The sequence below is a fragment of the Asterias rubens genome, chromosome 2 (genome assembly GCF_902459465.1).
Source record: "Asterias rubens chromosome 2, eAstRub1.3, whole genome shotgun sequence".
Classification (NCBI taxonomy): domain Eukaryota; kingdom Metazoa; phylum Echinodermata; class Asteroidea; order Forcipulatida; family Asteriidae; genus Asterias; species Asterias rubens.
Genome location: NC_047063.1, coordinates 21,306,220 through 21,334,056, shown reverse-complemented (window position 1 = coordinate 21,334,056; position 27,837 = coordinate 21,306,220). Strand labels below are relative to the sequence as shown.

At 38.4% G+C, this 27,837-nt stretch overlaps 1 protein-coding gene across 2 annotated transcripts; it reads right to left on the bottom strand.

Annotated features, from left to right (window-relative positions):
• Window positions 1-361: 361 nt before the first annotated feature.
• On the bottom strand, window positions 362-27,837 carry LOC117306756 (glucose-6-phosphate 1-dehydrogenase-like). 2 transcript variants are annotated; one of them, XM_033791243.1, is made up of 13 exons: window positions 27,336-27,837; window positions 14,217-14,306; window positions 13,258-13,295; window positions 12,311-12,419; window positions 10,999-11,216; window positions 9,000-9,158; window positions 7,595-7,720; window positions 6,568-6,661; window positions 5,900-6,086; window positions 4,819-5,054; window positions 4,013-4,089; window positions 2,905-2,997; window positions 362-2,634 (listed from the first exon to the last, which is right to left on the bottom strand). In XM_033791243.1, the coding sequence occupies exons 1-13, from the start codon at window positions 27,534-27,536 to the stop codon at window positions 2,547-2,549; spliced, it is 1,716 nt and encodes a 571-aa protein (XP_033647134.1). In that variant the 5' UTR covers window positions 27,537-27,837; the 3' UTR covers window positions 362-2,546. The 2 variants fall into 2 exon arrangements, with proteins under 2 accessions (XP_033647134.1, XP_033647135.1); XM_033791244.1 differs by lacking the exon at window positions 27,336-27,837 and adding an exon at window positions 24,510-24,942.

Sequence of the window (27,837 nt, the reverse complement as noted above, 5' to 3'; positions counted from 1 at the left end):
GCTCTCTATCTGGTTGTAATAATAGTTGCCATTAAAATAATGCACCATGTCTGTCTAAAATACACTCCTGACACAGGAGATATTGCAGAAGCAAGTATAGGCCACACTAATATGTTGACGTTTTAAAGTTTTCAAATGAGTTTTAGAGCTGTTATAAGAAGTTAATTATTTTTGTTTATTTTTGGGTGTGTGGGGGTGGGGGGGGGGGGGTTGTATTCCATAATGGTTGGCCAAAGTGTGAATCCGATAACAACATTGAATTTATTCCCTTGCTCTTCAAACAGCTTTATGAATAAAGACCCTGGTCGCAGCACCCAGTAAGAGAGGGGAGTCTAAAGAACCTTAAATTAACTTGTACTAATTAAGATTCCAAATACCTTTTTTTTTTTTTATTGGAACAAGGGACAAAGAATTTGTACATGTTCTTTTGCCGAATATACAACCAGTTTGGAACAAATATCAAATCTGAAATGCATAATATTTCAGGGTCTTTACAATACTTTAAATTGAAAGAGTATATTTATTATGCTACATTTAGTTTAGATATCTTTTGTAACCTCAAAGCAGCAGGTCTGCATACGAAAAAGCCACATAATTGCTGCTTCCTTAACACCAAGAAATAATTGAGAAATAACTTATAAATATCTGTAAAATTTGTCTAAGATGTTTGGGAAAAAAACTTTAAGTAAACAGAAACTTTCCAGCTAAATGTTAACCACAGTAAACATAAACTATTTATAAAATAATAGGTAAAAATTAGACTTTTACTTGCAACTTCAATCCCATATCGTCGCAAATAGAATTTTCTATAAAATAAACAAACTCTCTAGTACTAAAGTACAGGTATAAAAATACTTTTTAGTGTTTATAAACACAATATTTTACCAAGTCTTGGCTTCAAAAGTCTACCCCCGACCTAATGGTGGTAGTAAACTAGCCACCCGCTCACTTGCTGGACCAATTCATTTGTTTAAATATATCTACTTGCATATATTCTTTTAGCAATTTCTTTGCTTCTGGTCATTACTAGGGCACAGTTATGCCCACCTACATACGTAGGGCCCACCTCATTACATGTAGGTTTCATATCATGCCATCATGTTTAATTCATAACGCCCCACAATCCAACAGTCAGAGCTCATAGCAGAAGCGCCGATAAAAAAGTGAAATTGAAGCAAAGTTTTGAAATTGGCTAATGAAGTAGATTGCCTGATGTTCCAATGCTTTGAACCAGCAAGCATTTAACTCAAACAAATATAGTTTGGTTTTTATAGATTTGAGGGGGGTCGGTTAATTTGTAATAATCCCAAGATATAAATCAAACACTCCGAATAGACTCTTTGTAAACCACACACCAAGGTGATATTTTGTACTTGCCAACAGATTAGGAGCCAATTGTTCAGACAGAAAAAAAAACATTCACTTTATTGCAATTGATCTACCTTATCTTGAACTGCTCCAACTTATAAACAACAAATATGTAATTGATATAAACCGGTGGGTTTTAGCACTGTATACTTGGTACTTTCCAGTGAAAACAAACCATAAGCATATTTTTGGGTTGGGTACGAACCCACAACCTTTGCAATTCAAGAGCAGTGTCTTACCAATTAGACCACTGAGAAAGGCCAATATCAAGAGGCAGTTCCAGTAGGCCCTACATGTAGTTTTCTCCCCTCAAGGGATCCTCCTACTTAACACACTCATCTCTAAAAATGTTATCCAAAAACATCGCTAATATGTGATATTATGTAAAATTGCGAAAGAAAGAAAGCAAAAAACTGTCTAGACGTTGGAATGATACAAAATAATTTTAACTTGTCAATTCGCATCACATCATATTTTAATACAGATACAAAATCTAAACAATTCATGAGATAACGTCATTAAACGTTTCAGGCAATGGCAGTCCGTCAACCACGTGAACTCCTTAGGAGGCAGGCAGCTAACATAGCACTCAATCAAGTTAGTATCTTAACCCTACCACAGGCATACATGTACATGTACAGTTGGGGCCGATTTCACTAACGTCTATGTTTGCGATCATCGCTAACACACTTGCGAAACCGCCAATCCATCGCACTCACTGATTTTACGCCCACTAACGAGTCACGACAAGATTGTCATCGATAAATAAAATTTTGCGATGAGTATACTCACCGCAAAGTTTTACTGAAATCTATTTTTCAAAATCCATCGCCTAGTTGCGATGGATTTTGGATATAGCAAATGATTTCTGGCGTTTGCGATGACCAAAACGCATTGTGAAATCGGCCCCTGGCACTGCCTGGGTGACAAGATAACTCCAGTTCAATTGCCTTTCTTAAAGATGAAAAGGGTCACAGCAGAGTCTCAAAGTCAAGACTTGGTGACTTTCCCACTTTTGTGAAACCAACTGCGGATAATTAGTTTCTAGACACATTCCATCTTCCTCGACTGTTTGCTGCTTCTTTCTCCACCCCCACAGTCTATGGGGCATTCTAGGGGTGAACGTGACACTAGGTTGGAAGAGGAAAGGGGTAAAGAAGGCAGGTTGAGGTCACATTCTACAAGTTAGGGTTGGTCCACTTGTATGTTCCTGTAAAATGGAAGTTGTTCTTCTCTAGAAGCTGGTCTGCCTCTGGTGGTCCTCGGCTGAAATGATAAATAAAGATCATAAAAACAAAAGAAAGTAGTGAATAATTTGAGATTTCCTCACTCCCTTAAAGCCATTATACACTTTCGGAACAGAAACAAAAATAAAAGTCCACAGATTTACAAATAACGTACAGGTTTTACAGAAGGTAATGGTGAAAGACTTCTCTTGAAATATTATTCCCTGAAATGCTTTACTTTTTGAGAAAACATGATAACAATTATCTCGATATCGAGAATTATGGATTTGATATTCGTGCGCACACTGACCTGCCGAAGACATAATCAATTGGTTTGGGTTTGTCATTCTCGATCTGATGAAGGACCGGTGTGAAGATGCGCCACGCCTCTTTCAGCTCGTCACTGAGAAGAGAAATATAATTATTACGGATTAATTAAAAACATAAACTCGTTGGTTGGCATGGCACCACTACACTACACCACAAGTCTGGTCACTAAAAACATTACATTAGGAAAGAGATGCTTTCCACAAGACCTTAAATCTTTCTTTCATTCAATTCGTTGATGTACATGTAGCACATCAAATATATTTAAACACAAGAAAAGTCGTATTTACAAACAAAAATTCCCTGCAAGCCACTCCATTTCTCGACATTCGACCTATATAGGAGGAGGCTTATTCTGTATCCCAAGACCAATCCACACCCCAGTTCAGATACCAAATCCCTTAAAATTTATCACAGAGACATTTTGTTTTGTTAGGCATAAAACAATTTTATTTTAGCCATTCAAACAATATTGATCGTACATGTTTCAGAGTTGAAATGTCCTTGTCGAGGTACATGTATTAAAGGCAACAGTTCTTTACATGACGCCCGGTGTTTAATAAAGGCAGGCTTCTGAGGGGAATCCTATGACCAATTCACACACCAAGTTTTAAGTTGACATTTCAGTCCTCACTGAGTTATAATTTGAATGCACCCACACACACACCCACCCACACATGTTTACGCCTGCAACTGTGGAACTTCTTTTGTCCCTCTCTCGTTTATGTATGCAATTTTTTGGCAACAGCTCCCATCGGTTTTGTACACGTTTTGCAACCGTGGACCTTTCCTGAACTGTGGACCCTTCTGACAGGTCCCCGGTTTGAATGTGTAAGCCTACTCAGACACACGAACAATGCACACAAGCCATACATGTACAACACCATAGCACACCATACACACTCGCAAGGACATGTCAGAAACAGCATGCTCCTTCGGTGGCTTCGCCAACCGCGGGGCATAAAAAAAAACCACTAAAAATGCAGTACATTTTTAAAATGGGCCAAGATTATGACAAGTTGGACCCATTCGTGCACCAGATAGCAGCAGGCACAACAGGGACATTTTTTCAGAGAGATCTGAGTCCTCACCTTCGAACAAAGTGAATTTGACTTCCACAGAAGACGTCCAGGATGAGGCGTTCATATGCGTCCGGCATCTTGAGATCCTACACAAAACAGCATCAGGGAAAAATGTCATATTATGACAGATGAGTAAAGGCATGGAAGGGAACATTGAAAAAATTAAACAGTACCTGATGGCTGGCATGGCTGGTATAACCTATTCATTAACTTACAGGTCAGTGCACACAGGCCATTTCCTCATTGAATTATTCATGGGCGAAGATACTCCAATAAGCACAGCACAAAGGAATTATCAAGACAGACTTAACCCCTGGTTGTGATGGATAATTGCTATCCATAAATACCCCAGACAGTTTTCACTACTCCTATTGGTGGAGAGCGCGTCATGTGGGGGTGTTTAAACGGTTGATAATGAACCGGCTGGCTTCCACGTATCAGGCGCTCGTGTAAGCCAATATTATCAAGCAGAACGCGCAATTCACAGCTATTAGTAACAAGCAGAATCTATTTCCAAGCGCGCGTGCGGTCATCTTTTTGCTAAGCGCGTGCACACGCACACAACCCACGCCCATCAAACAGATTCTTCACAAAGTTTTTGAACTTTCAATTGTCAAAGTGTCTATAATTGTATTTTTTTAAAGTTTTTTTTTAAACAAAAGGACATATATGAATGGGAATAAAAGAGTAGTGACTCATTCTTATACCTCCGTTTAAAACCTTGCCGAATCGTTGCCGGTTTTAAACGGCCATTAAAGAACTTGTCGCTACACTTTTATTACCTTATTTAAACATAAAAAGCAGAGAAGTATTACCTTATATCTAGCTCCGTAAGTGAGATCCAACTCGGTCTCCTTAGGGGCGAAGGACATCCCCGGAGATTTAGTCATCATTTTACAATATACAGCCTCGTTGGGCTGCACACGGATGACCAGCTCGTTGCGTTTACAGTCGCCAGAGAATATGTCCCCTGGGACATCCCTGAACTGGATTCGAACCTCTGCCTTACGTTCGTTGAGTGCTTTTCCACATTTCAGGATAAAAGGAACACCTGCAGTAATGAGTTAAGAATACAAACTCATTTATCCATTCAAAATTGCAAAGAAGTCAGCCACTTCAATCATAAGCAAGCTTTATACATGTAGTAACGCCATGGCAACAAAGGTCCACAACAGAAAGTCAACTTGTGTATAAATAAAGGTACCAATGAGGTGAAGGCCTTCCAGCAAAAGCATTGTTTAAAAAACATTGTTGTTTTTTTCAAAATTGTGAGACGAAAGCAATTACTGAAAATCAATGAAAACCCTTTTTTTTTAATACAAATAAAACCAAGACAATATTCATATTTGGCCAGGATTATTTGTTAGCATAAAAACTAACTTGGTAACAAACAATGGAGAGCTGTTGATAGTATAAAACATTGTGAAAAACGTAATGTAGTTTTTGAGAAAGAGTTAATTTCTTACTCAAATATTAAAAGTAAAAATAATTTTAGTAGGTCACAAAACACAATGTCCACAGATTTACATTAAACTTACACGATTTGAAGATAATGATGGTAGTAAGCCTTCCTTTAAATATTCCTAGCTGAGGTGCTGATGTTTTTTGAGAAGTGAGTAAAATTATTTTCACATTTACAACCTATTTACCAGTACTGGTATTTATGCGACTCCTCTGAAAAAAATTGCTCTGTGATTTTCACTTTTTAACTTTATGACTCATGAAGCTGAAACTAATGAAGGTGAATTATATAACACACATCTTTATCCACAGTGAAAAGATGTCATTACCAAAAACTTGATCTATAAATGGTACCAAAACACAAGCATTTTGGCCCAGATGCTGGTCATACCCTTCCCCTAAGACATGGCAAATTGTCACTACATTGGGCCTTACCGTCCCATCTCTCATTGTTGATTTTGAAGACTGCAGCAGCAAACGTTGGCGTGACAGAACCTCGAGGCACTGTGGGGTCATCCAGGTACCCCTCTTTACCTTCCCCTTCTCCCTTCGGGTTACCGATGTACTGTCCCAGGACCATCTCATTTAGCTTGAGGGGTGAAATGCATTTACTCACTTTCACCTACAAAAAGGGAGTAACATGAGACACCAGAGGGTAAAATGTGACATCAGAGGACAACATGTGACACCATAGGGTATTATGTGACACCAGTGGGTAAAATGTGACACATGACAGTAACGAGAGACACAATAGGGTAACATGAGACACCATAGGGTAAAATGTGACATCAGAGGGCAACATGAGACACCAGAGGATAACATGTGAAATCAGGGGGTAATTTATGACACCTGGGGGTAACATAATGTAACACCAGGGGGTAACATGTAACATCAGAGGGTAACATGTGACTAATGAGAGTATTAGAAACCAGAGGGTAGCATGAGACATCAGAGGGTAACATATGACACCGGAGGGTAACATGTGACATCAGGGGGTGACATGTAACAAACTCCGGAGGGTAAAATGTGACATCAGGGGGTACCATGTAACACCAGAGAGTAACATTTGACTCCTGAGGGTATAAATGCTACAGTAGGTCTACCTTTTCATCTCGCATATCATCTGCACCAGCGCTGGTTGGTTTCTCCATTGCAACCAATGTTAAGATCTGGAAGAGGTGATTCTGCATCACATCCCTGAGTATACAAACAAAAAGGACCGGCTGAACCCAATTTGATTCTGTTTTGTAATTGGAAATCAACATTTAAGAGAACTCGGGAGAGCTGAGTATACCGTGCTTAAAGGCACTGGACACTATTAGTAATTACTCAAAATAATTGTTAGCAGAAAATCTTACTTGGTAACGAACATTGGAGAGCTGTTGATAGTATAAAACATTGTGCGAAACGGCTTCCTCTAAAAGTAACGTAGTTTTTGAGAAAGAAGTAATTTCTCACAAAAATATAGGAATTGATTTCGAGACCTCAGCAAAATCAAGTCCGAATTTTCATAGCTTTGTTATTCTGTGTATATGTTGAGATACACCAAGTGAGAAGACTGGTCTTTGACAATTACCAAAGGTGTCCAGTGTCTTTGATACACATTGACATTAGGGTAAAAACAAATTATATTCTTTATCCCTGATGCCAAAATTGTTGCGGTACCCACTGCTTACACATACATGTACACCAGGCCAGCTTGGTTGTCTAGTGGCAAGACATCTGCTCTGGGTAACATTATGGTCTTTGGTTCAAATCCCAGCTGAGTGTTTTGCATTAATTAGTTATCGTTGGTCCCTGTTAATCCCCAAACACTTTCTGCTGGACAGCTTTGGTTAATTTGGCCTAAACAGGTTACCTGACACTGTTCCAAGTATTTTATATTCTAGTGCCCCAGGGAAAAGTAAATAATATCACATAACTAATAATATCACATTAATTAATAATGGTTTATTTCATTTGAATAAAAAAAATTTAAAAAAAGGTTGGCACCATTCAAATTAATACAATCATTCAAAACAATAAAAAAAATCAAATTAAGCAATATAGTTTCTACGTTTTTATTTTGTTGTCAATTTTGTTCATGTGTGTAGATATCTCATCCATAATTTACATAAAACAAGTTTTTACCTGATGATGCCAAATTGATCAAAGTAACCTCCACGGCCCCCCGTTCCAATCGGTTCCTTGAACGTAATCACCACGCTAGCGATACTGTCACGATTCCACACTGGCCCAAACAACCGGTTCCCAAATCTATACAGAGTGATGGAGAAAAATGTAAAAATAACACAAAGTGAATAATAAGGCTGTGTCGGAATTACGTGACTTTAGCTAGCTATGGCTTCCCTACGTATTGCACTGGCATACTAACACTACTGAGGCACTGAGCCCAATTGCGTGCCTCTGCTTACATTGGATTGATGTGCTTAAGGCCCATCAAATGTTGTGTATAAATGTAACAGGCACAGTAAGCACAGAATTTTGCAGTACGCAGAGCCATGACATTGAGCCCTGGTGGGCAAAATAAGGGAACACTACGCCGACAGGTTTGTGCCTTCGCCCTAGTTGCCCACAGTGTGAAAGTGAGATGAGATAACCATTAGGTGAAAAAAAACCCGATGCCTCCCCTTGCAATGTAAGCCCCCCCCCTAAAACTTTTTATCAGTCATGTATAACTAACAGATCTGCGTAATAATTTATGTTGCTTTCCAATGTCTATTCTGGATTTTCATTGCGCATACAATCATCGCTTGTTACAACGAGCACCGTTAGAAAGTACTTCATTCAGTGCATACTGATTCCAAAAATCTGATTTACGCTTTGTGTTTTCTTGTTTTGCTTTCCTCTTTATAACAACAATCCTGTTCTTCAGAGGTCATTTGGCTAGTCCAAGCAATCTTGTTACAACGAGAGTGGACTGATTGACCAGTGCCTGTCTTAAAAAATAGCAAACTTACAACATAAATTTGTTTCTTTAAACAAATTTTTGCACTGCATGTTTTGTTTTTTATTCTTTTGGGCCGAGGGCTGCACTACTAAACTGTTATGCATTTGAGCGTTGAATCCTCCCCAAAATTTTTACATGGGATCAGGCACACCTCTTGTTTAAGAGTGAGGTAGGGTCCCAGTAAATCACTTCAGGGAGTTTGAGCACTCTGCAGCCAACACATGATTTATATCTTCGTGGCCGAGATGTCGTGGCCCAGAAGTCTAGCTCACCGGACCCAAGCTCTGGTGCTGTGAGCAGCAGAGCTCGAGTTCGATACCCGGTCATGGTACATGTACTTGCGCCCTTGAGCGAGGCACTTAACCCCAACTGCTTTGTGAACATTTAAAAAGGTAGTGCATTCTGCTCAACCAGCCCAAATCAGTCAATTGTAGCCATCACCTTGAAGTGGCTGTCCGGCCTTGTGATGTTAGGCGTTTTCTTATCACAAAAAATACATCATCAGATCAAATCTACAATTCCACCCAGCAAAGCCTAAAGTCTAAGCCTTTTTTAAGGGTAGTGTTTTGGCTCCCGCTCACCTACCTTAGAATCATGATATTCTGCACCATCTCCTTTCCTAAGTAGTGATCGATACGATACAGCTGATCCTCTGTGAACAGCGCCCCAAGGTGATTTGATAACTCGTTAGAAGACTGTAAGTCACGACCAAAAGGCTTCTCGACAATCACTCGGGACCAGCCCCTGGATATGGTAGGAAATGTGATAGTCTGGTAAGATTGATTTTTTCTCTTCTCTTAAGAGGGTTAATACCGAGTGTCATGGCTAAGAGCATCGAATTCAAGTTCTGGTGCTAAGTCACCAGAGTGTGGGTTTGAATCCCGGTCTTTCACGAATACCTTCTGTAAACACTGTAAGTTATTTGTAGATCTGTGAACTTTTAATTTTTGTTCTGTCCGAAAGTGTTCAATGTCTTTAAAATCAACCATGCAGACAAAAATTACATAACAATGAAACTGATTAAAATCCAAGGATAACCCCAAAAAGCTGATTGAAAAACAGCTTATTTCCATCAGGGTCCTTTAAAAGTACAAAGACAAACAATTCTCTATGGACCAACCCATTCTGGTAATTTGCATAGTCTAGCTGTACATATATCTACCTATACTAGGAAGCATATTTATTTACAGACGCCATACACGTACATGTACATGTTGACTTCAAGCTTTAGCTTCGGCCTTTTTGCGTTTTACAGAGTTGCATCGATATATAACCCACGGCCATAGATGCCACTGATGCGTTACACAAATAAATGCTGGGCATACCTGGAGTGGCCACCAAAACAAAGAGTGAACGTTGTTTTGTCAATTTGCTGCACCTCATTATGGAACAGTGTTGTCTAAGTAGGATTTGAAACTTTGCATGGTGGAAATACGATATAGAAAGGTTTGCGGTAACACCATGTAATGACTATCTCTAATGAGTTGGGGTGGTTCTGAAAAGAACCGTTGGTTTCAACTCGATGTTTCGATCAGTATTCTCCGATCGTCTTCTGGAGAAAGCTGCGAAACAGGTTGTGAAACAAGCTTTCTCTAGAAGACGATAAGAGCATACTGATCAAAACGTCGAGTTGAAACCAACGGTTCTTTTCAAATTCTTTGTCTAAACATCAAACAAGCTATCACCATCTCAACTTTCAAGAGTCTTCTCTATACATTTTTGTTCAATTCATCCTGTATGAAAGTGCTAAGATCTTGATGAAACTTGTAAATATGAGGTTCTATCTAAAGCAGAGGCAGTCAAACGTAACCCCAATCCATTGAACAAATTCTTCATCAAACTAAGAAGTGTTAGGAGATGTCAGTCACTTTGATGCAAAACAAACAGGTACCTCAACTCCTTCATACCATACTCCGTCCATCTACTCAATCAATGATCAGCCTCAGGCGTTTAACTTCTTTGTTTACTTTCTGCTTAGATGTTGCTCAGTGGGTTACAGTATGATTCTATTGTGGTTTATTATGTGGTTTTCTGATTAATAATATTATTTATTTCCTGTAGTTTATTTATGATTGTGTGTTATTAATTTTTCATGTATTGCATGTATGCAAAATGAATTGCCTCCATGGTAGGACCAATACAAATTGAACTGAATTGAATTGAATTGAATTGAATTGAATTGTACGTGGATTTCAATTGTTCATCTCACTCAGTACATACTTTCTTCTGAAGGAATTAGGCGGCATACGTTTCCACATGTCGGGCCATCTCTTTGGAACAGCGTCTCACTTCAACTCAGAAAAGTAAAAACTTGTTCCAAATTCAAAACTTATCTAAAAACATATCTAATTCGGAAACAATAGCCTTCAAACTTTTGGTTGTCTTGTGTCAGTGTGTATTAGCAGAGTTCATGTTTTTTGCGCCAGGAGTGTCATCATTGACAGACATGGCGCACTAGAAATGTTCAACATTCTTATACAAATAAAGTTCTTATTTTATTATTGTTAATAATAATAAAACACAGGTTCACAATCAGCCCGAAATGGATCATAAATAGGTACAATGGTCTTTCAAGCTGACTTACTTTGGTGCCATGCAGTGCGTCTTGATATGTTTGGTCACATCCTTGAACACGCTCGGTGGTAGAGCAAGATAGAAAACTCTGTTTGCTCTCTCGTTTTTCTCCAATCCAGTCAACACCTCGTTGAGATGTTCAAAGGCCGAGTCATCTGTGTAAGAGCCCTTGACGTAGCGGTTGGCCGCAAAAAAGGTATCAAGTTTTTCCTCTTCACCAGGTTTCAACTAGGATAACAACAAGAATAATACTCATTTCAGCCATTCCGTGACATTTGCGCTTCATAGTAAAAAAATTAAAATGGTTATTGTTGAAGTTTTTACATTTATTTTGAAACAAGAACACCTAGTGCTTCTTCTTCTAAAAAGACTTTATAAAAATATTCTTTATTGTTTTTGCGACAGCCTTGGGAGTAATGGGTAAAAAGTGTACACAAAAGTCTGAAAAATCCTTGAAATTCAGGTTTTGAAAAAAAAATCATGAAGCAATAGGTGTTCAGATTTAATCATTATGTATAAACAACAAAGAGTCATTAGTAAGGACAGCCAAAATTAAATATGCCTTTTTGAACTATTAACTTTTGAAAAATGGGAGTTAACTTTTACCCTCGTTTCACTGTCACGCGAGTCACAAAAAAAATGATTATAGCATTTTTCCTATTATAGACCCCCAACATTTTTTTTCTTCTCTCTCATAATAGTGGTCTTTTCAAAGGGTATTTCAAGAATAAATTAGTTTTTTTTACCTAGGCCTTATAAAAAAACGCCCTCGAGTTTGTCACGCGAGTCAAGGCAAATACACTTAATGCACATGGTTAGCAAAAGCTACCAAAGTATTCTGGGGATGATGTCTATGGAATGTTACAAAAGCACCCCAGCCCACTGGAGCATGACCCTGAATTAATACATTTTTGTTAGAACAAGGAATTATTAGTGTACAATTATAACTTGGCACACTGTCAGCAGATCATGTTGAACTACATGTACACTGCATACTGCACTGTACAATGTGCTCACCTGCATAATTTACCTGCATTATTTAAATAAAACAAGGAATGATAAACTTAAAACAAGAACAAACAAAATGCAAAGCGCGAAAAGCTTGCGAGTTTGAATTATTAACATTTATCTTTAGTTTTAAAGGCCCTACTCTGTAATCTGGGGCGTTATTACATGGTTGTATCTCAATTTCTTTTAGAATTTGAACATAAATATATATTTTTTTAGGGGAAAAAAAAAGTCCGTTTTACAATGGAGGAATTACATCCCTGTCAACCAATCAAATAACAAGGATCTATGTAAGCGGTACAGTATGTACGTACCTTCAGGAAAGGTTTGGCTCTGCTTTTGATGTCCGAGATAGCCAAAACCGATCTGGCAAAGCCGACAAACAGAGTCCGTTTTGGAAGGAGCCCGTCCTTGTACAGCCACCTATAAGACACAGGACAAGGACAAAGACACTATTACATCAGACCTAGAACGGTCTCCATTCCTCCAGTGATATTATCTCTAGCAGTCCCCAATGGACCCTTCCCATGAAATATGCTAATTACATTCACACATGCGTACAGACCCTGTTGGTTGGCAAACGCCATAGATTTGTGCACCCATTAGCCGTGTACAAAACAGCGCGATGTTCCCTCATTTTGCCAACCAAAACGTTAGTGCGCAAGCGCTTTGTGCAATTTACATATTTCATGGGAAGGGTCTATTAGAAAAGATCATGGGGGATCAAGCATTTGCTGCCGCCGCCCTTACTTGTAGAACAAACTTCCCAACTCAGTAAAGACTTGTGGGACTGTTGATAGTTTCAAGACCAAATTGAAAACACACCTTATGACATTTTAAGAACTTTTCTTCTAATTAGCGCCTTGAGCACCCCTTGTGGGTGGATATGTTTTTGCGCATTAAAATGTCTTCAATAATAGATGTTAAATTTGCATCAAAGAATATTCGTTTTGGATTTAACCCATTTACATGTACGTCGATATCAGTTACTGTACCACTTTATACTCAGTACGTAACCGAGTTCTGTGAAAAAAATCACAGGCAAATTACTCAGGTGGAATTTGAACCCACGACCTTTGCATTTCTAGAGTAGTATCATTCCAACTAAAAATGTCTTTATTACCATTATTATTTACATACTGTGGATTGATGAAAGAGATTCCCCATGGTTAAAAACATCCATAAAACATAAAATGAGCTCGCCACACAATGATAGTTGTCCCAAGCTCTTAATTTTGCTTCCTCCTAAAAAAGTACCTACCACAACGTCGGGTAAATTTTCTTCTTCGCAAGATCACCCTGAAAAACAAATTGAAAATGAAGTTTGTTTATACAACAATGATATGTTGCACCCAAGGTTCTACAGATAACTCACTGGCCCAAAGAATCATAGATTGCAAAGATTAATGGTTATCGACTGCCATATTTGATAAACAATAGAAAAATGCATGCGTGTATACGCTGCGCACAACTCTCAGCCGGCGATAGCCTTACATGCGCGCACATTTCATCAGTTTTAGCATGTAAAACCAGTTATGGTTAAAAAAAAAAAAAAAAAAAAAATTTTTGTGACTCATTTCTCAAACATTACAGAACCTTGGCAAGTATTATTAAAAGGGAAGCTTTCTACTATCATTATCTTCAAACCGTGAAAGATTAATGTCCTACAAAAAGTACTCAAACCATGGCCCAGTGACAAGGGGTAGTAGTGTTGGCAGCGCTTTGAGATGCCCTTCGAGTGTACAAAGCGATATATTAGGCCAAAATAAAAAAAAATACAAGTTGATCGTCCCCGCCCCATCCTTTTTTGGGGCCCCCCCCCTTTTTTTTATACTATTTCTGATTTTTTATTTTTCGTTAAAAAAAATACACCCCTTGAAAAGGACTGGCCTAAGGGCTTTTCCCGAATCTACGTCAATGCTCTCGAACACGTGTAACCATCTGTTTCATAGAACAAAATTAGTGAATGCCTACCAGCAAATCTTTTTAGTGTAATAACCCGACCATATTAACCTGGGTCCTGATGCAACAAATAGATATAAAATAAGTTTGCGGTGATTTGAAATAATTAGCGGCCATCTTGGGAAAAAAATTAGAATAAACAATAACAAGGCCCTCATTCTCCTCATTTTGGAAAAATCCGGACGATCAACTGGTATTTTTTTGTTATTTGGCCTTAAAATAGATTATTAATATGATATAACGAATATTACTACTCACTGAGGCACCGAGGATGATGAAGATATGGAGATCATCACCACACTTTTCATTCATCGTCCCCTGGATGATGCTCAAGCCCTCCTGGCGACTCTGAAGATCGAGGAGAGAAACAAAGGTTTTAAAACACAAAGATTGTGATGTGCACAATATTGTTTAAAAAAAACACAGATCACTGTTCACAGCTTGGCACTGTTTTTAAAGATTGTCATGGGGAAAAAGTTCCTTGAAATGCTTCTATAGTTGTTTTAAAAACGAGTTAAACTATAATTTTGGTCTTGCAGAAAAACCTGATCATGTTTAAAAATAGTTTAACAAAAAAAATTACGGGTTTTTAAGTTAACTGTTTTTTTCGTGTGTGACTCTGATGACCGACTGACCCTGAAGGCAAAGTTTATTTTTTTTTTTCGTTCAATTTTTTTTTCATCCTTTATGTAAATGAATATAAAAAAAATAAGTCAAATTTTTATTTCAAAAGGTGTCATTATTTTTGAGATATCGCTGAAAATCAGGAGAAAATAATGTCCACGCAGGGAAAATTAATCCCTCATACAATGTAGGCGCTACTGACAGTAACGCTTCTCAGATTCAAATTGTTGGCATAAAAACTTACACTTTTTACATTTAACCACATTTAATAGTTCAAAGTGAAATTTTCCTCAAAATGCTTTTTACTATAAAAGTTGCCGTAGCCTTTTAAAAGCCAAAAGTTTGTATTGCCAAGCTAATACCTTCCTTAAAAACATTCACAGGTTTCAAGTATGTTCGATTTTCATAAAGAAGGATGCTGGTCTGAGACAACTACCAATGCTTTCACTGTGCTTTTGACACTGACTGGTCAGGACTAAATTTTCCAACACAATTAACACGAGCCAGTTTTTTTCTTAAACCGGTCGCTTTTCATTTTGCTTTTCTGATTAACCTGTAAATTGTACGATCAAAATTCTCCACTTATTACAGGGCTTCATATAGTTGCACATTGTAGTATCACTTTATTGTGCTAAGTAATATATTTATTATTTGTTTAAAGACACTGGACACTATTGGTAATTGTCAAAGACCAGTCTTCTCACTTGGTGTATCTCAACATATGCACAATTTAACAAAACTGTGAAAATGTGAGCTCAATTAGTCGTCGAAGTTGCGAGAGAATAAAGGAAGACAAAGCGCACTTGTTGCACAAGTTGTGTGCTTTCAGATGCTTGATTTGGAGACCTCAAAATCTAATTTTGAGTTCCCGAAATCAAATTCAAATATTTTAGTGAGAAATTACATCTTTCTCAAAAACTAGTCACTTCAGAGGGAGCTGTTTCTCACAATGCTTTCAATGCTATCAACAGCTCTCCGTTGCTTGTTACCAAGTAAGTTTTTATGCGAACAATTGTTTTGAGTACCAATAGTGTCCAGTGCCGTTAAGGTTCATTCATGCCAGGCCATGCAGCATGTCATCATGCAAATCTTTTAGTGTTAACGTTACTCTACGTTGCTACGCTACCATCCACAAACCTCCAAAGTTCTTGTACATGTACATGTTAACAACCCTCGTTCTGTAGCTGAACAAACTTGCATTGAATAGTAAACAGGGCCAAACTTCATGGCTCTCCTTACGTAACCTTACCGTATAAGCAAAGAATCAACGCTTGCGGAAGCAGGGAATTCTGTGCTTACGTCAAGCGTATTTCACAGGTTAACGGGGGATTTTGGCTTACAAGCATGTGTGTACTTGAAGTTACTAGGTATTTCTACGCTCACACAGCAAGCACAGAATTCGGCAGTAACCCGTAAAATAGGCTTGATGTAAGCGCAGAAATCCCTGCTTCTGCATGCGCCATTCTTTGCTTGACTCAAGCAGAGAAATGAGAATGGGCCTTTTGTTATCATCTTAACGGGGATAAATAAATGAAAGTGAACAGCTTTATATGCGCATGGTGGACAGGACAGGTTAGTTGACATACTCTGTGGTACAATACATGCATGACATCTATTCCTATGTACCTACAAGGACAACACATGCCTAGAAGCAAAGCGTCATGATTGCTTTGCACAGAGTACACACGTGCACATTGTTACATTCACATTAGTGTTTACTCTACCTATCCCCAACCCATCAAACTCCACCTTCACGTTTTGAATGTTTACCGTCGAATAAAATTGATCTTAAGTTCTACTGATAACATTAACACATCCATCATGCATGAGGTGAACATACCAAACTACACAAGTCAAAATACAGTAGCCTACATGTACTGCGTGAAATAGCATCACGTTTGACACAGGATAACTAAAGAGTAAATCGTCTATCGTACTATACATGTAGTTACACTAGTCTTACAGAAAATGTAGGCAGGATTACTGAAGACTTGAGAGAGTTTCACAACATCCACAATGAAGAGAGAGAGTAGAGAGAGTTGAACAAAAACATCCACTACATATAATTCCACTCGTACGTGTCACAGGAAAAGTTACAGAGTAGACTGCATTCATGCATCAATGTTCACGGTAACTGGAGGTGATACAAATTAACTTGCAAATAATTCCACAAAGGCACGTGTCCTCATGAAGTTGAAGACTCGAGAGAGTTTGTGAACAACATCACCAAAATGTCTCCCTTCTCACAAGGTGTACGTCCCAGTGACAAAGAGTAGTTAATTTTTACACTAACAACTCAACCAATCCACTATAATTCTACTGGTCTTCTGGGAGGAATGAACGTGTAATTGTGAATGTTAAAACAATTTCTACTGCATGTAAGAGTCCTCTGCTCTTGTGCTGCCGTGCTATAACCCACTGCAGTCTTGGTGGATACCCATTCCCCCCCCAAGAGGTTTTTATACACATCACTAGGTCCTGTTTATGTCATAGGGTATTCACCTAAACTCAAGTAACCACACAGCTACTCATGGACCGCCTACAGATTCCAGGATCCTGTCTGCCACTTAACCAAGGTGTCCTCAGCAATAAAAACCACATGTGTCCGGAGTGCAAAGTGTTTCTGTTCTTAAATCAATCACAGAAGTCCTTTCTCTATGGTTCCATGAATTGAAATGCAAACTCATTCAGCGTGGTGAATACATGCTGAACAATTCCCCTAAGTGCTCTAAATACAACATCTTTTAATCGTATTGATTCCATTAAAGTGCAAGAAAATAAAAAGGGGGATGCAATATTTACCTCGTTAATTTGCGCTTAAAAATTTTACCAGTTCACTGTGCACAAAACAAAATTGAACCTGTGAACTGTACACAATGGGAAAATAATGGCTTTGTAAGTTTCCACATTATAATTTAAGTTAAGACGATATTTGACCAAAATGCTGTTTTTTTTTATCTTGAATCTCAGTGGATAATTGTGACACAAAATGTTAAAGTTTTCTTACCACGAATCTGCAGTATCTTGCTCACCAGAAAGCTACATGTAGAATGTATATGGCTAGGCCTACAATGTCCCTATTTTTGCAAACTACTAGGGCCTATATTCTGCTAGTATGCAGAGCCATCAAACTGAATCTTTGAAGTTTAAAGGCACTGGACACCTTTGGTAGATGTCAAAGACCAGTTTTCTCATCCCAACATATGCATAAAATAAAAAATCTGTAAAAATTTGGCCTCAGTTGGTCATTGAAAATGCAGGAGAATAACGAAAGAAAGAAAACACCCTTGTTGTAAAGTGCTTTCAGATGCATAATAAAAGGCTGCAGTCTTTTATTATTTGAGTGCGAATTTATCTCTTTCAAAAAACTGCGTGACTTCAGAGGGACCCGTTTGTCACAATGTTTAATACTATCAACAGCTCTCCATCATGTCCATTGCTCATTACCAAGTAAGTTTTTATGCCAACATTTAACAATATTAATTTGAGTAAAAATTTTCAATAGCGTCCAGTGCCTTTAAGCGCCATGGCAAAAGGCATTTCCCATTGGAAGGAATATTCAAGGACAGAGTGAATTAAAAAGGGCTGAGACCGCAGGGTGAAGATGAGACCCTCCCCCACCTGCCAGAACATCAGAGAGTACATGTACACCAGTGTGAAATAGATCGATCGATTGATAATTTACTTCCAGCATGTCCAAGGGCAACAAAATGACTAAATTCAAAAACATTAATAACATTATCCATCGGGGAATACAAAGTACATGTACAATCTTGAACACCAAGCATTGCAATTGAGATTCTGGAGAGTTATTTCCATAGGGGTCCTTTAACAAAATGAATTAATAGGGTCTACCTATTTTCAAAAATCCAGCAATTTGGGCTCTTTTCTTTTTTGTAATTTAAAAAAGTTTTTTTTAACTACCACTTACAGAACAAGGTTTTATTAATTTTAAATTATTTTAGAAGTGTGTAACAACTATGCTGGAAATGTAAAAACTTGGTGTCCAAATTATATGACAGATAAAACAGGGTGTCCAAATTTGAAACAACACAATAGAGCAAGGAACACTATAGCTACTACGATATAAAAAGCTGTCAATAGACTTAAAGGGTCAAATGCTACATGTAAGTAAATAGAAACCTGCCATTCCTTTAATTTTAGACAGATCCTGAGCAGTCCTGTGGTGGAGTAAGGAACCCTTCTTTTTTGGTCATCAACAAAATTATTGTTAGTTCCTGCTCAGAGTCCGTGTTTCCTGAAATTAGGGGTCAAACTCTGTTTGTCTGTGCTGGCCTGCGGCATGTTTGTTTAGCCGGATATATAGGTTTTCATTTACTGATAACACACCTGATATCAAGACAGGCAAATTTACTGATTATAATTTTAATCTCGGATAATCTGACAAAGAAAATGTCTGGAAACTGTTGTTATTATTGTTTACAAGATTCCCTCCACTGAGCTGGTTCGTGCAGAGGTGCAGAGAGGAGGCAAGTTTCAACAACAAAAACATGCACGAACGTAAAATAAAATAAATTCCCATAATAGGCCTACTATATTTTTTAAGTGAAGTTTAAATTGGTTTGCAGAAACACCATGTGTGTATCTGCTTGCCAGGTAGATTTCGTTCTCTTCAGAACTTGTCTTGCTTTATATTTTACAACTGCGAAGTGGACTTTTGGAATTAGGGAGACTTCTCAAATCTGAAAACTTCTACTTTATCTGAGCTGAAGGTAGAAAATCAGCCAGGAGTATTACTTTAGCTTTAGTGGATCGCTGGGACTTCTCATTATAAACTTCACCAACGTGAAGTTCTTAATTAGTCTCAACGTTTCGACTAGCTTGCTCAAGAAAAGACAGGACTTTGTATAAGCCTGAAGGAAAGATAAGTCTTGGGAATACCACATCTATTTCCTGCCTACATAACGCCGCTCAAACAATTGTCAAAGCCAGAGAATTCGACCAAAATTTGCCTACCATAAGATGCTTACATTGGTTCCCCATTGCACGTAGGATCACCTTTAAGATCTTAAATGCCAAACCAAGCCTCAAAATAACCCATGGCACCCACAGCAATTTTCGTGGTGCACTTCGCAAAGCTCAAATCTAAAATTAAGTAGGATTTGAAACTTTGCATGGTGGAATACGATATGGACAAGTTTGTGGTAACACAATGTTACAAAAATTACAAATTTTCCTCATAGAATGCCCCTTACATGTACATGTACAAGAGGAAAGTTTAAGGCCTGCCGCACCTCATCTGCTCTTGGTAGTTTTTCTTAATAAGCTACTTGGGCAGAACGATTTAAATGGAAATGCTATCTTAACCAAGTTTGTAATGCATTTGTTCATTCAACATTTAAATGTAATTTTCATACGTGTACACTTCTGAATTTTTTTGCAATTATCAATTAAAAAATCAGGCCCCAACCTCAAGGTTTTGAAATAACTACAAACACTTCGACCATTAAGGCTGCGCGTCAAACTTACAATGCTTTGACGTCATCTCTGGAAGTTTGGGTTGTTATATGTCAACGCTGCACTACAAAGCGGCTAAACGAATTGGAGCTACAAACTATGATGTAACACGAGTGGTTAGGTAATGGAGCTTTTTGCAAATCTTTCAGAAAAATGCTGGATAAGGGTATTCAATTTCCTTATTGATTGAAAACATTTTAAATGAAATTCAGCAAAGTTCACGACTTGACATTTTCAATCAAGCAGGTTTTTAATTTCTTTTTTTAGTAATACACTATAGTGTTGAACCTGAACCTTTTATCATTTTATTTTTATCCTAAGACCGCAGGTGGCATTATACGTTATCAATTCGATTACCATACATAAACTGTGTGACAATTTTTTTATTTCCTGAGCGATAAATTGCATTAAAAATAAATATTGGCACTCGGAGAGCAGAATCAGAATCTTGGGGTGAAAATAATAACCAGGCTGACCTTTAAAGAAATTTAATCAACATGGCCAAGTCACACTGCAGCAGTCATACTGAAAATGATAACGATCAAGTCGCAAAGAGAACGCATTCAATTGGTTGAAATGCTTCGCGCAGAATATGCCCACGCTCATTCAACCAATCGAGGGCGTGTATTGTTAACATTCTCGTTATTGAGACCTGTGTGACCGGGCCTTTATGCTCACACCCCCTCTAAATTTCAAACATCAAATTCTACCAGCCCACAACAAGGCAGAACCTTTTCGTTCGAACATTAAAAAAAAAAAACAGTTGGGCTCAATTTGAAAGCTCACACACTGATTTTAAAGTTCATATAGGAGGATATTTCTTTCCATTGTGATACTAAATAAATCCGATAGGAAACATTTCCATCAGAAAAACTGTCAAAGTAATAAAAAAGTATTAATAAATTTCAGTTGAAATAAAACAAAGGGTTAAAAATGGAATTAAAACGGGCCCTCGATATGTTTGCATTTTAAAGCAATATTTACTTTATATTTAAATGTCAGCAGACATGCAAGCACTGATCCATAGCAATCACTGACATCGCATGATCGTTGTAATCAGGTTCTTTATCTCTATTTGTAATATAGTAGGTCTACTGGCAATTTAGATTTTTGACAGATGGTAGGGTATGTTTATTGAACTACTAGAATATTGGCATTTACTTCCATTCAAAATCAAAGGGTAATAATTGTGAAGTTTCTGAAAACACAATGCAGCAAAAAGCAAACTGTACTCTTCTTTCTTTCTTTCGTGCCCTTTAATTCCTTTCTCATAAGTTTGCAATCATATTTCGACCTTGGGTGGCCTTGTGATGCAAATACTGATAGATGAACATGTTTTGTTAATCCTTAGGTTGAGTAGCAAAACTGATTAGATCTTGTGCAGCAGTTATCTATTTGAATACAAGAGAGACTTTCAGACCAAAAATAATTTAATAACAATACTCATAATATGCAGAACTTCAAGGCCAGGCTTTGACTTCAAGTTCATAAAATTACTACAGTTGTCAACCAAATTCACTTAAATATAAAATATTTGTGGTTCGGCAAAAGCATTTTTTTAATATATCATAATTTATATGCAGTTTTTCATTGTCTAGTGATTTTTGTAGTGTGTGGAAGATCATAAAATTCCCACTGGTGTACTGTAGGTATGATACCCTGGTTGGGTAGTGACTTGCATTTTTGCTGTTGGCCATGTACATAAAATTAGGGATAGTGATGGCCATGCCAAGCTTTAATCTTCATCCATCCACAATAATTGCCATCTGTCGAGGCCCCTGCATGTTCAACACTTTCAATGCAGTTTGACCAAGAGCTTCCAAATAAAAAAATTAAAAATAATTTTAAAAAAACAGTTCAACGTCTGCATTTTTAATGAGTACCGTATCATACAAACTGGTGAGTGTAGAATGCTCTCAAAATTGTAATCTGGGTATAATTTACATGTAACAAACTGATTGCCATTGCGAAAAACTTTGGGTAACGCCTTTCTTTTTGGTAAAAAAATATGACAAGGGTGATCCGATAGCAATTTTTGTTCCGGTACCACACCCTGGCTATCGCATACGCGCATAAGGTATGGGTGCTTTCCTGGATCCCTTCACTGTTGACCCTGTAGCCATTATGTGGTACTACTTGCGATCTGATAAAGGCTGGAAGTGCGTAAACAGTTTATGCCTCACTCAGAGACTACAGTATGTGAAGACAACAACCACGAAATTCAACAACCACTACAACATGAAGATTTCTTCCTTATACGTAGATAGTTAAAACTACAACTCCAGGGGCTTTAAAGAAACCAGTGCTTTGGATCGTGCGAGTTGGTCAATGAAAAGTCTTTGAAACCGTTTGTTATGAAAAATGCATGGTTAGATCTTGATGTTTTGAAAGTAGAATATAATGATCCACACAAGTATGCCTCGAAATTACGTGGTTTTTCTTTTACTTTGCAAACTAACAGGGTCGCCCATTTTCAGTAAAACAGGCATAACTTCTCTGAGAAATTATCAATTTGTGTCATTGCTTTTTTTTAAAGGCAGTGGACACAATTGGTAATCACTCAAAATAATTAGCATAAAACATTGGGAACGAGTATTAAAATGGGGAGCTGTTGATAGTATCAAACATTGTGAGAAACGGCTCCCTCTGAAGTACATTTATCGTATTTCTTTTTGAGAAAGAAGTAATTTTCACAAATTTGATTTGAGACCTCAGAATTAGATTTTGAGGCCTCGAAATCAAACATCAAAAAGCACACAACTCCGTGTGACAAGGGTGTTTTTTCTTTCATTACTCTCTTGCAACTTTGACGACCAATTGAGCTCAAATTTTCACAGGTGTGTTACATTATGCATGTTGAGTTACACCATGTGAGAAGACTAGTCTTTACCAATTACCAATAGTGTCGAGTGTCCCTTTCCCCCGAAGAATGCTTGTTTTAAAATATTATGTGCCTCACTCACTGGGGTTTTGGGCGTCAGCTGTTGTTTTGTTACAAAATCACAAATCTTGGTCAACTTCTTTTTGACTCACCCTGTATTTATAGGCCTACTGTACTATGAAAACCGAAGAAATGTGCAAAAAGTTGTTAGAAATGAAACTACACTCTGCAAGTTACCCTGAGGGACACAAGGTTTGCTCTGACTGACATGTCTGGACTGAAGGTTTACCATAATAAGAATTTATGCCAGGGGCTGCATCCGGAAATATAAGTGCAGGAAGTTCCTGGTTTAAAAATTTGTCAAAATACAACTCTGAAATGAAGCACTGCCTACATCTCTGATGGGAATTTAAACTGAAGAGAGTAGGGAACCTTAAATCTGTCTCTTTTTATGACTAAAAATAAGTGATTCAAGTTGATTTATTTGTGATTTATAATTAATCTTAGAGGCACAGTTTATGGAATTTAATTAAAGGCAGAGTATGCAGCGTTTTGTTTTTACCTGTACCCATTTGTTTAATCCTATTTAAGTGCCTAGGCCCTATACAATATCTTATTTCTATTCTTGACACTAACAAAAAAGATGAATTGGTCACTCGGTATTGTTGGAAGCATTTTAAAAACCGACCATTAGGCCTGTTGGTAATAGGAGGAAAGTACAGTGTAGATGGATGTATGCATTTGAAATAGAAGACAGTTCCAGTACAGGGTTAACAGCAGATCATTCAGATCCATTAATCATCACAGCTCAGAGCAGGGCACTGATATGAGAGCAACTCATGTGAGTGTATTTATGTATCATTGCTGGGCCTACTGTCATCAACCCTGCCTAATGCATGTTTATTTCTACCTCCATGTTTATACATAGGCCTACATGTAAGAGCTGTGGAGGATGACAGTGCACAGTTTATTGACACTAGGCTGGAATGCATGATACAGCATAAAGCAAGGACTGTGCTTGTGTGAGTGTAATCTCGCCATCCACACAACAATGGTCACACCACTTTGTCACACCATATAGAGTAAGGTCAGAGATTTGAATATATCTACAACAGAGGCATCCTTGTTCCAAACATTGATGAGCTTTCCTTCCTCCGAGTCCATGACCATGGTCCAATTTTATTATACTTCATAAAAAACACTAAAATTAAAAACCAATAATTAATGCTCATTCTCCATGGCCCATGGTCAACAGCCAACCCCAGCCCCCACCCCCTCTGGACTTCATGATCTAGAGCATCCTACATGTAGCTAGAGATAGACAGCTCAGTCAGTCAGCCCATGGATGTAGCCAGCCATTTGCAATCAGCCCCCAGCCACTCCCCCATCACACCCACTGTCACCAGCATCATGACTGTGCGGTGACTGTCAATATCCGGTCATGCATGGTGAAAACCCCAACCATCACCTTCCCCCTAAAACACACCTAAAAAGTACAAAACAGGAATGGTACGCACAAATTGTTTGATACCCACAGCCCAGTATTTTTGTCTCTCATCCATACATACCTCGGTTCCATTACTTGCCATGTCAGTGAGTAAAACTTTGCCGTTTTCTGCTAAAATTTGTGCAAGTCACGATGACCTATTTTAATAAACGCCGGTTGTTGATGTCAAACCGAGCAGTGTGTTTTTGTCAGCTGACGACTGGACAGCAATAACAGCCTTTGCACTTTCTGAAAATTAGCTCCTCTCAACTCGAAGATGATCAAATTAACGAGAGACAAAGATCTCCTCCGATCGATATTTTAAAATGACTTCAGAGAACTGCAGCAACTCCTGCAATGTTGGTCACAGTGAGATTTCTATGCATGTACTTCCTTGTGTGCTTTGGCCCTTTCGGAGGCCTTGGAAAAAGCATGTTCCAATAAAACCCACACGAAAAAACACCTTGATAGTTTGTGTGCGAGTGACCGTACGCGTACTATACTGCACTACATACTGCAAGCCTGCTGTGTGGAGGATTTGTGCACTGCCCATGCGGCGTATATCGTGCACACACAATACGGATAACGCTAAAGGCCACCTACATTTCCTATAATCACAACCGGTGCATTACCCTGTTCACGGGGGTTTTGACACTTCCCAAGAAAATGTGGGAATGTTAGAAGTTTTTGTGATTTTGACAACTTTGCCAAATGAATTGCGGTGACCGTTTTTCGAAGTTTGGTCTTTAACTTATTGTTATTTCCAATATTTTTCATTCAGGTAAGCGGGGGGGGGGGGGGGGGGGGGCTATTTGCCCACGGCAGCTCAAATCCTTTATTCAGCCCGGCAAACCTAATTGTTTATACATGTCGGCCTGATAACTTCTTGGGAGTGTAAGCTATTAGTTACTAGTAGTTCTTGTCCCTAAAACGCAGATCAATCAGACTTTATTGGGGCTCTGTTTGGAGCTCCTATTATGTACCAAGTGCATGTTATAGCTACAACCCGATAGTGTTTTTGTTGTTGTTGTTGTTGTTGTTGTTGCTGTTGTTGTTTTTTATTTTATTTTATTTTATGCATGTATCATGAACTTGGCGTGTGATGAAAATTTACGCCATAAGCCATTGATCTAGTTGCACTGAGTGTCACTGAACTTGTCCAGAAATGCCCGCAAGGGGCATTGTCATGGAAATTAAATTGTATGTATGGGTATGGGTACTGCAACTCACAAATAATATAAATAAGCATATGATGGGAGTTTATATAGGGCAAAATGTTAATTATTCAAAAATACACGAAAAATACCTACAAGTTTCACAGCTTTTTACAGTGAAGGGAAAAATTTACTCGTGGGCAGGCACATGCAAGAGTTATTACCGCCCATAACCAAGGCTCATAATTAGGTACACTATAACATCAATCTTCTGAAAAAAAAGTGTCGCTACACCTGAGTCCTCACTCAGCAAAATCAAGGGTTACTTTTTAGGTTAACAGAGTTGGACGCGGCCAACATCACCTCCGATCCACCACACGACAGCCTCATGAAGAATACTTAAGGTCACTCTTTGAAAAAAGAAAAGAAGTAGGAACGCTTCCCTAATGTTTTGGTTGTGAGAGGACAGTACCTTATTGTTTGATAAAGAGGGGTATTAGGGGAACGCACTTGAACTAGATTATTGGCAATAACTGAAAAGGCAAAACATTTATAGGCATCAGCAGTTGTTGTATCGGTGAAACTCAGAACTGTAGTTTCGCTAATGCTGTCACTAAAAAAAACTTTTAAAAAAACTCACGGTCCGAAATGACGCCCTGGTCTCGTTGAGCCTGACCTGTTTCCGTGTCAAATTGACTCGGAAACTGGTTTTAAAAAATTGACTCAGATTCTATGTCAGTTTGAACCATTTTTTTAATTATTTTTTTTATAAGGCAGACTTTCGGGTCAAACTGACCAAAAAATAGGCAGGCCTAACGGGCGGAATCCAGGTCATTTTTTACCCGGGAGTATTTACAGTGCAGCCAATTGGATACCTCCAATGCAGACAAGACGGTGGCACATCGCATGCTTTAGGACATTGTAAGCTGAGAAGAGCATGGAGCAACATGGAAGGGCGGGAGGTATGAAAGACATTTTGAAACGCAAATTTGTGTTGGAAATTAGCATGAGTCTGAAACGAGACTTCATGATATTCAAGTTGATCGAAGGATCTCGGATTGAATGATTGGCTGACTCAAAAAAGCAAAACATAGGCCTATTGGTGTTTTTGAAAAATAATAAGTTTCCATATGGCACCACCACTTTTTCATTCGATATGAAATCTAATTTACCTCAATGAGATATCCCTTTTTGTAAATAAGGGGAAAAGTGGTGGCTCAATACGGAAAGTTAGTATCCAAAACGGTAGGGTAAAAAACTTTTTGGTGGATTGAAGAAAAGAAGAAGAAAAAAGGGACTTTAACAAGTCAATAATTAGTATCAATAGAATTTCACCCCGTATACATTTTTTGGGAGTACTGGACAGGGCCTAATGAATTATACTTGATTGAAAAGAAGAACAATCAAAAGTTCGGAGGGGAGGGGAGGTGAAATTGGGTGCAGCAGCTTCGTTCTGCATGCCTTAATATAATAAAACTCTTGTAGAGTCAGGTCGATCATGGGTCGATATAAGAGCAATGTCTTGCCACAGGTCAAGAAGGACACGTGTGCCCAGACCACACAAAACCGCTCGGCCAATAATAGAAAGAAGGGATAGCTAGCTCAATCATTTTGGGCTTACACAAAAAAAAACGGCCGCACCACAGTGTTCTAAATAAACGTTCGTGCCACGGAATGGGGCGTTGTTCATTGTGGGGTTCATGATTGTGTTCCGGCGGGGCGAATTGATGAAAGATAATTGTGGTTGCCTGTACCTTTTCTGCATCTGCTTCAGACTGGCGTTGTCCATTCTGTTGTGTGGCCATTTTGTCAACCTGTTCTGGTTTGGTCGCCGTTTCTGCAGACTGTGGAGGTTGTTTCTTCGTGATAGTCTGGACTTCTAATTCTGGTGATGTTTTGATGACTTGTGGTTTTTTCCTCTTGTTGGCAGAAGCGCTGTTGCCCATAGGGGGCATAGGAGCATCGGGGGAAAGATGCTGTATTTTGGTCTCCTCTTCGTCGGTGATTTTTGTTAAGAAAGACACTCTATTTTGTTCAATGTATGAAGGGGTAGTTGCTCAATACCCAACAGTTCTCCTGCGACAAGTTAATTGTCGGAAAAGAAAATGGCCAGCAACAAGAAGTGTGCACAGCGGTTCCAACGGGTACCCTCGAGTGCAGAGCGGTTTGGTGTTGCCAATGCAAGTTCACCTGTGTGTTGTGAACAAACAAACCGAACTTTGTTTGCAGTGCATTACGGTGCACTGAGAGGTATTA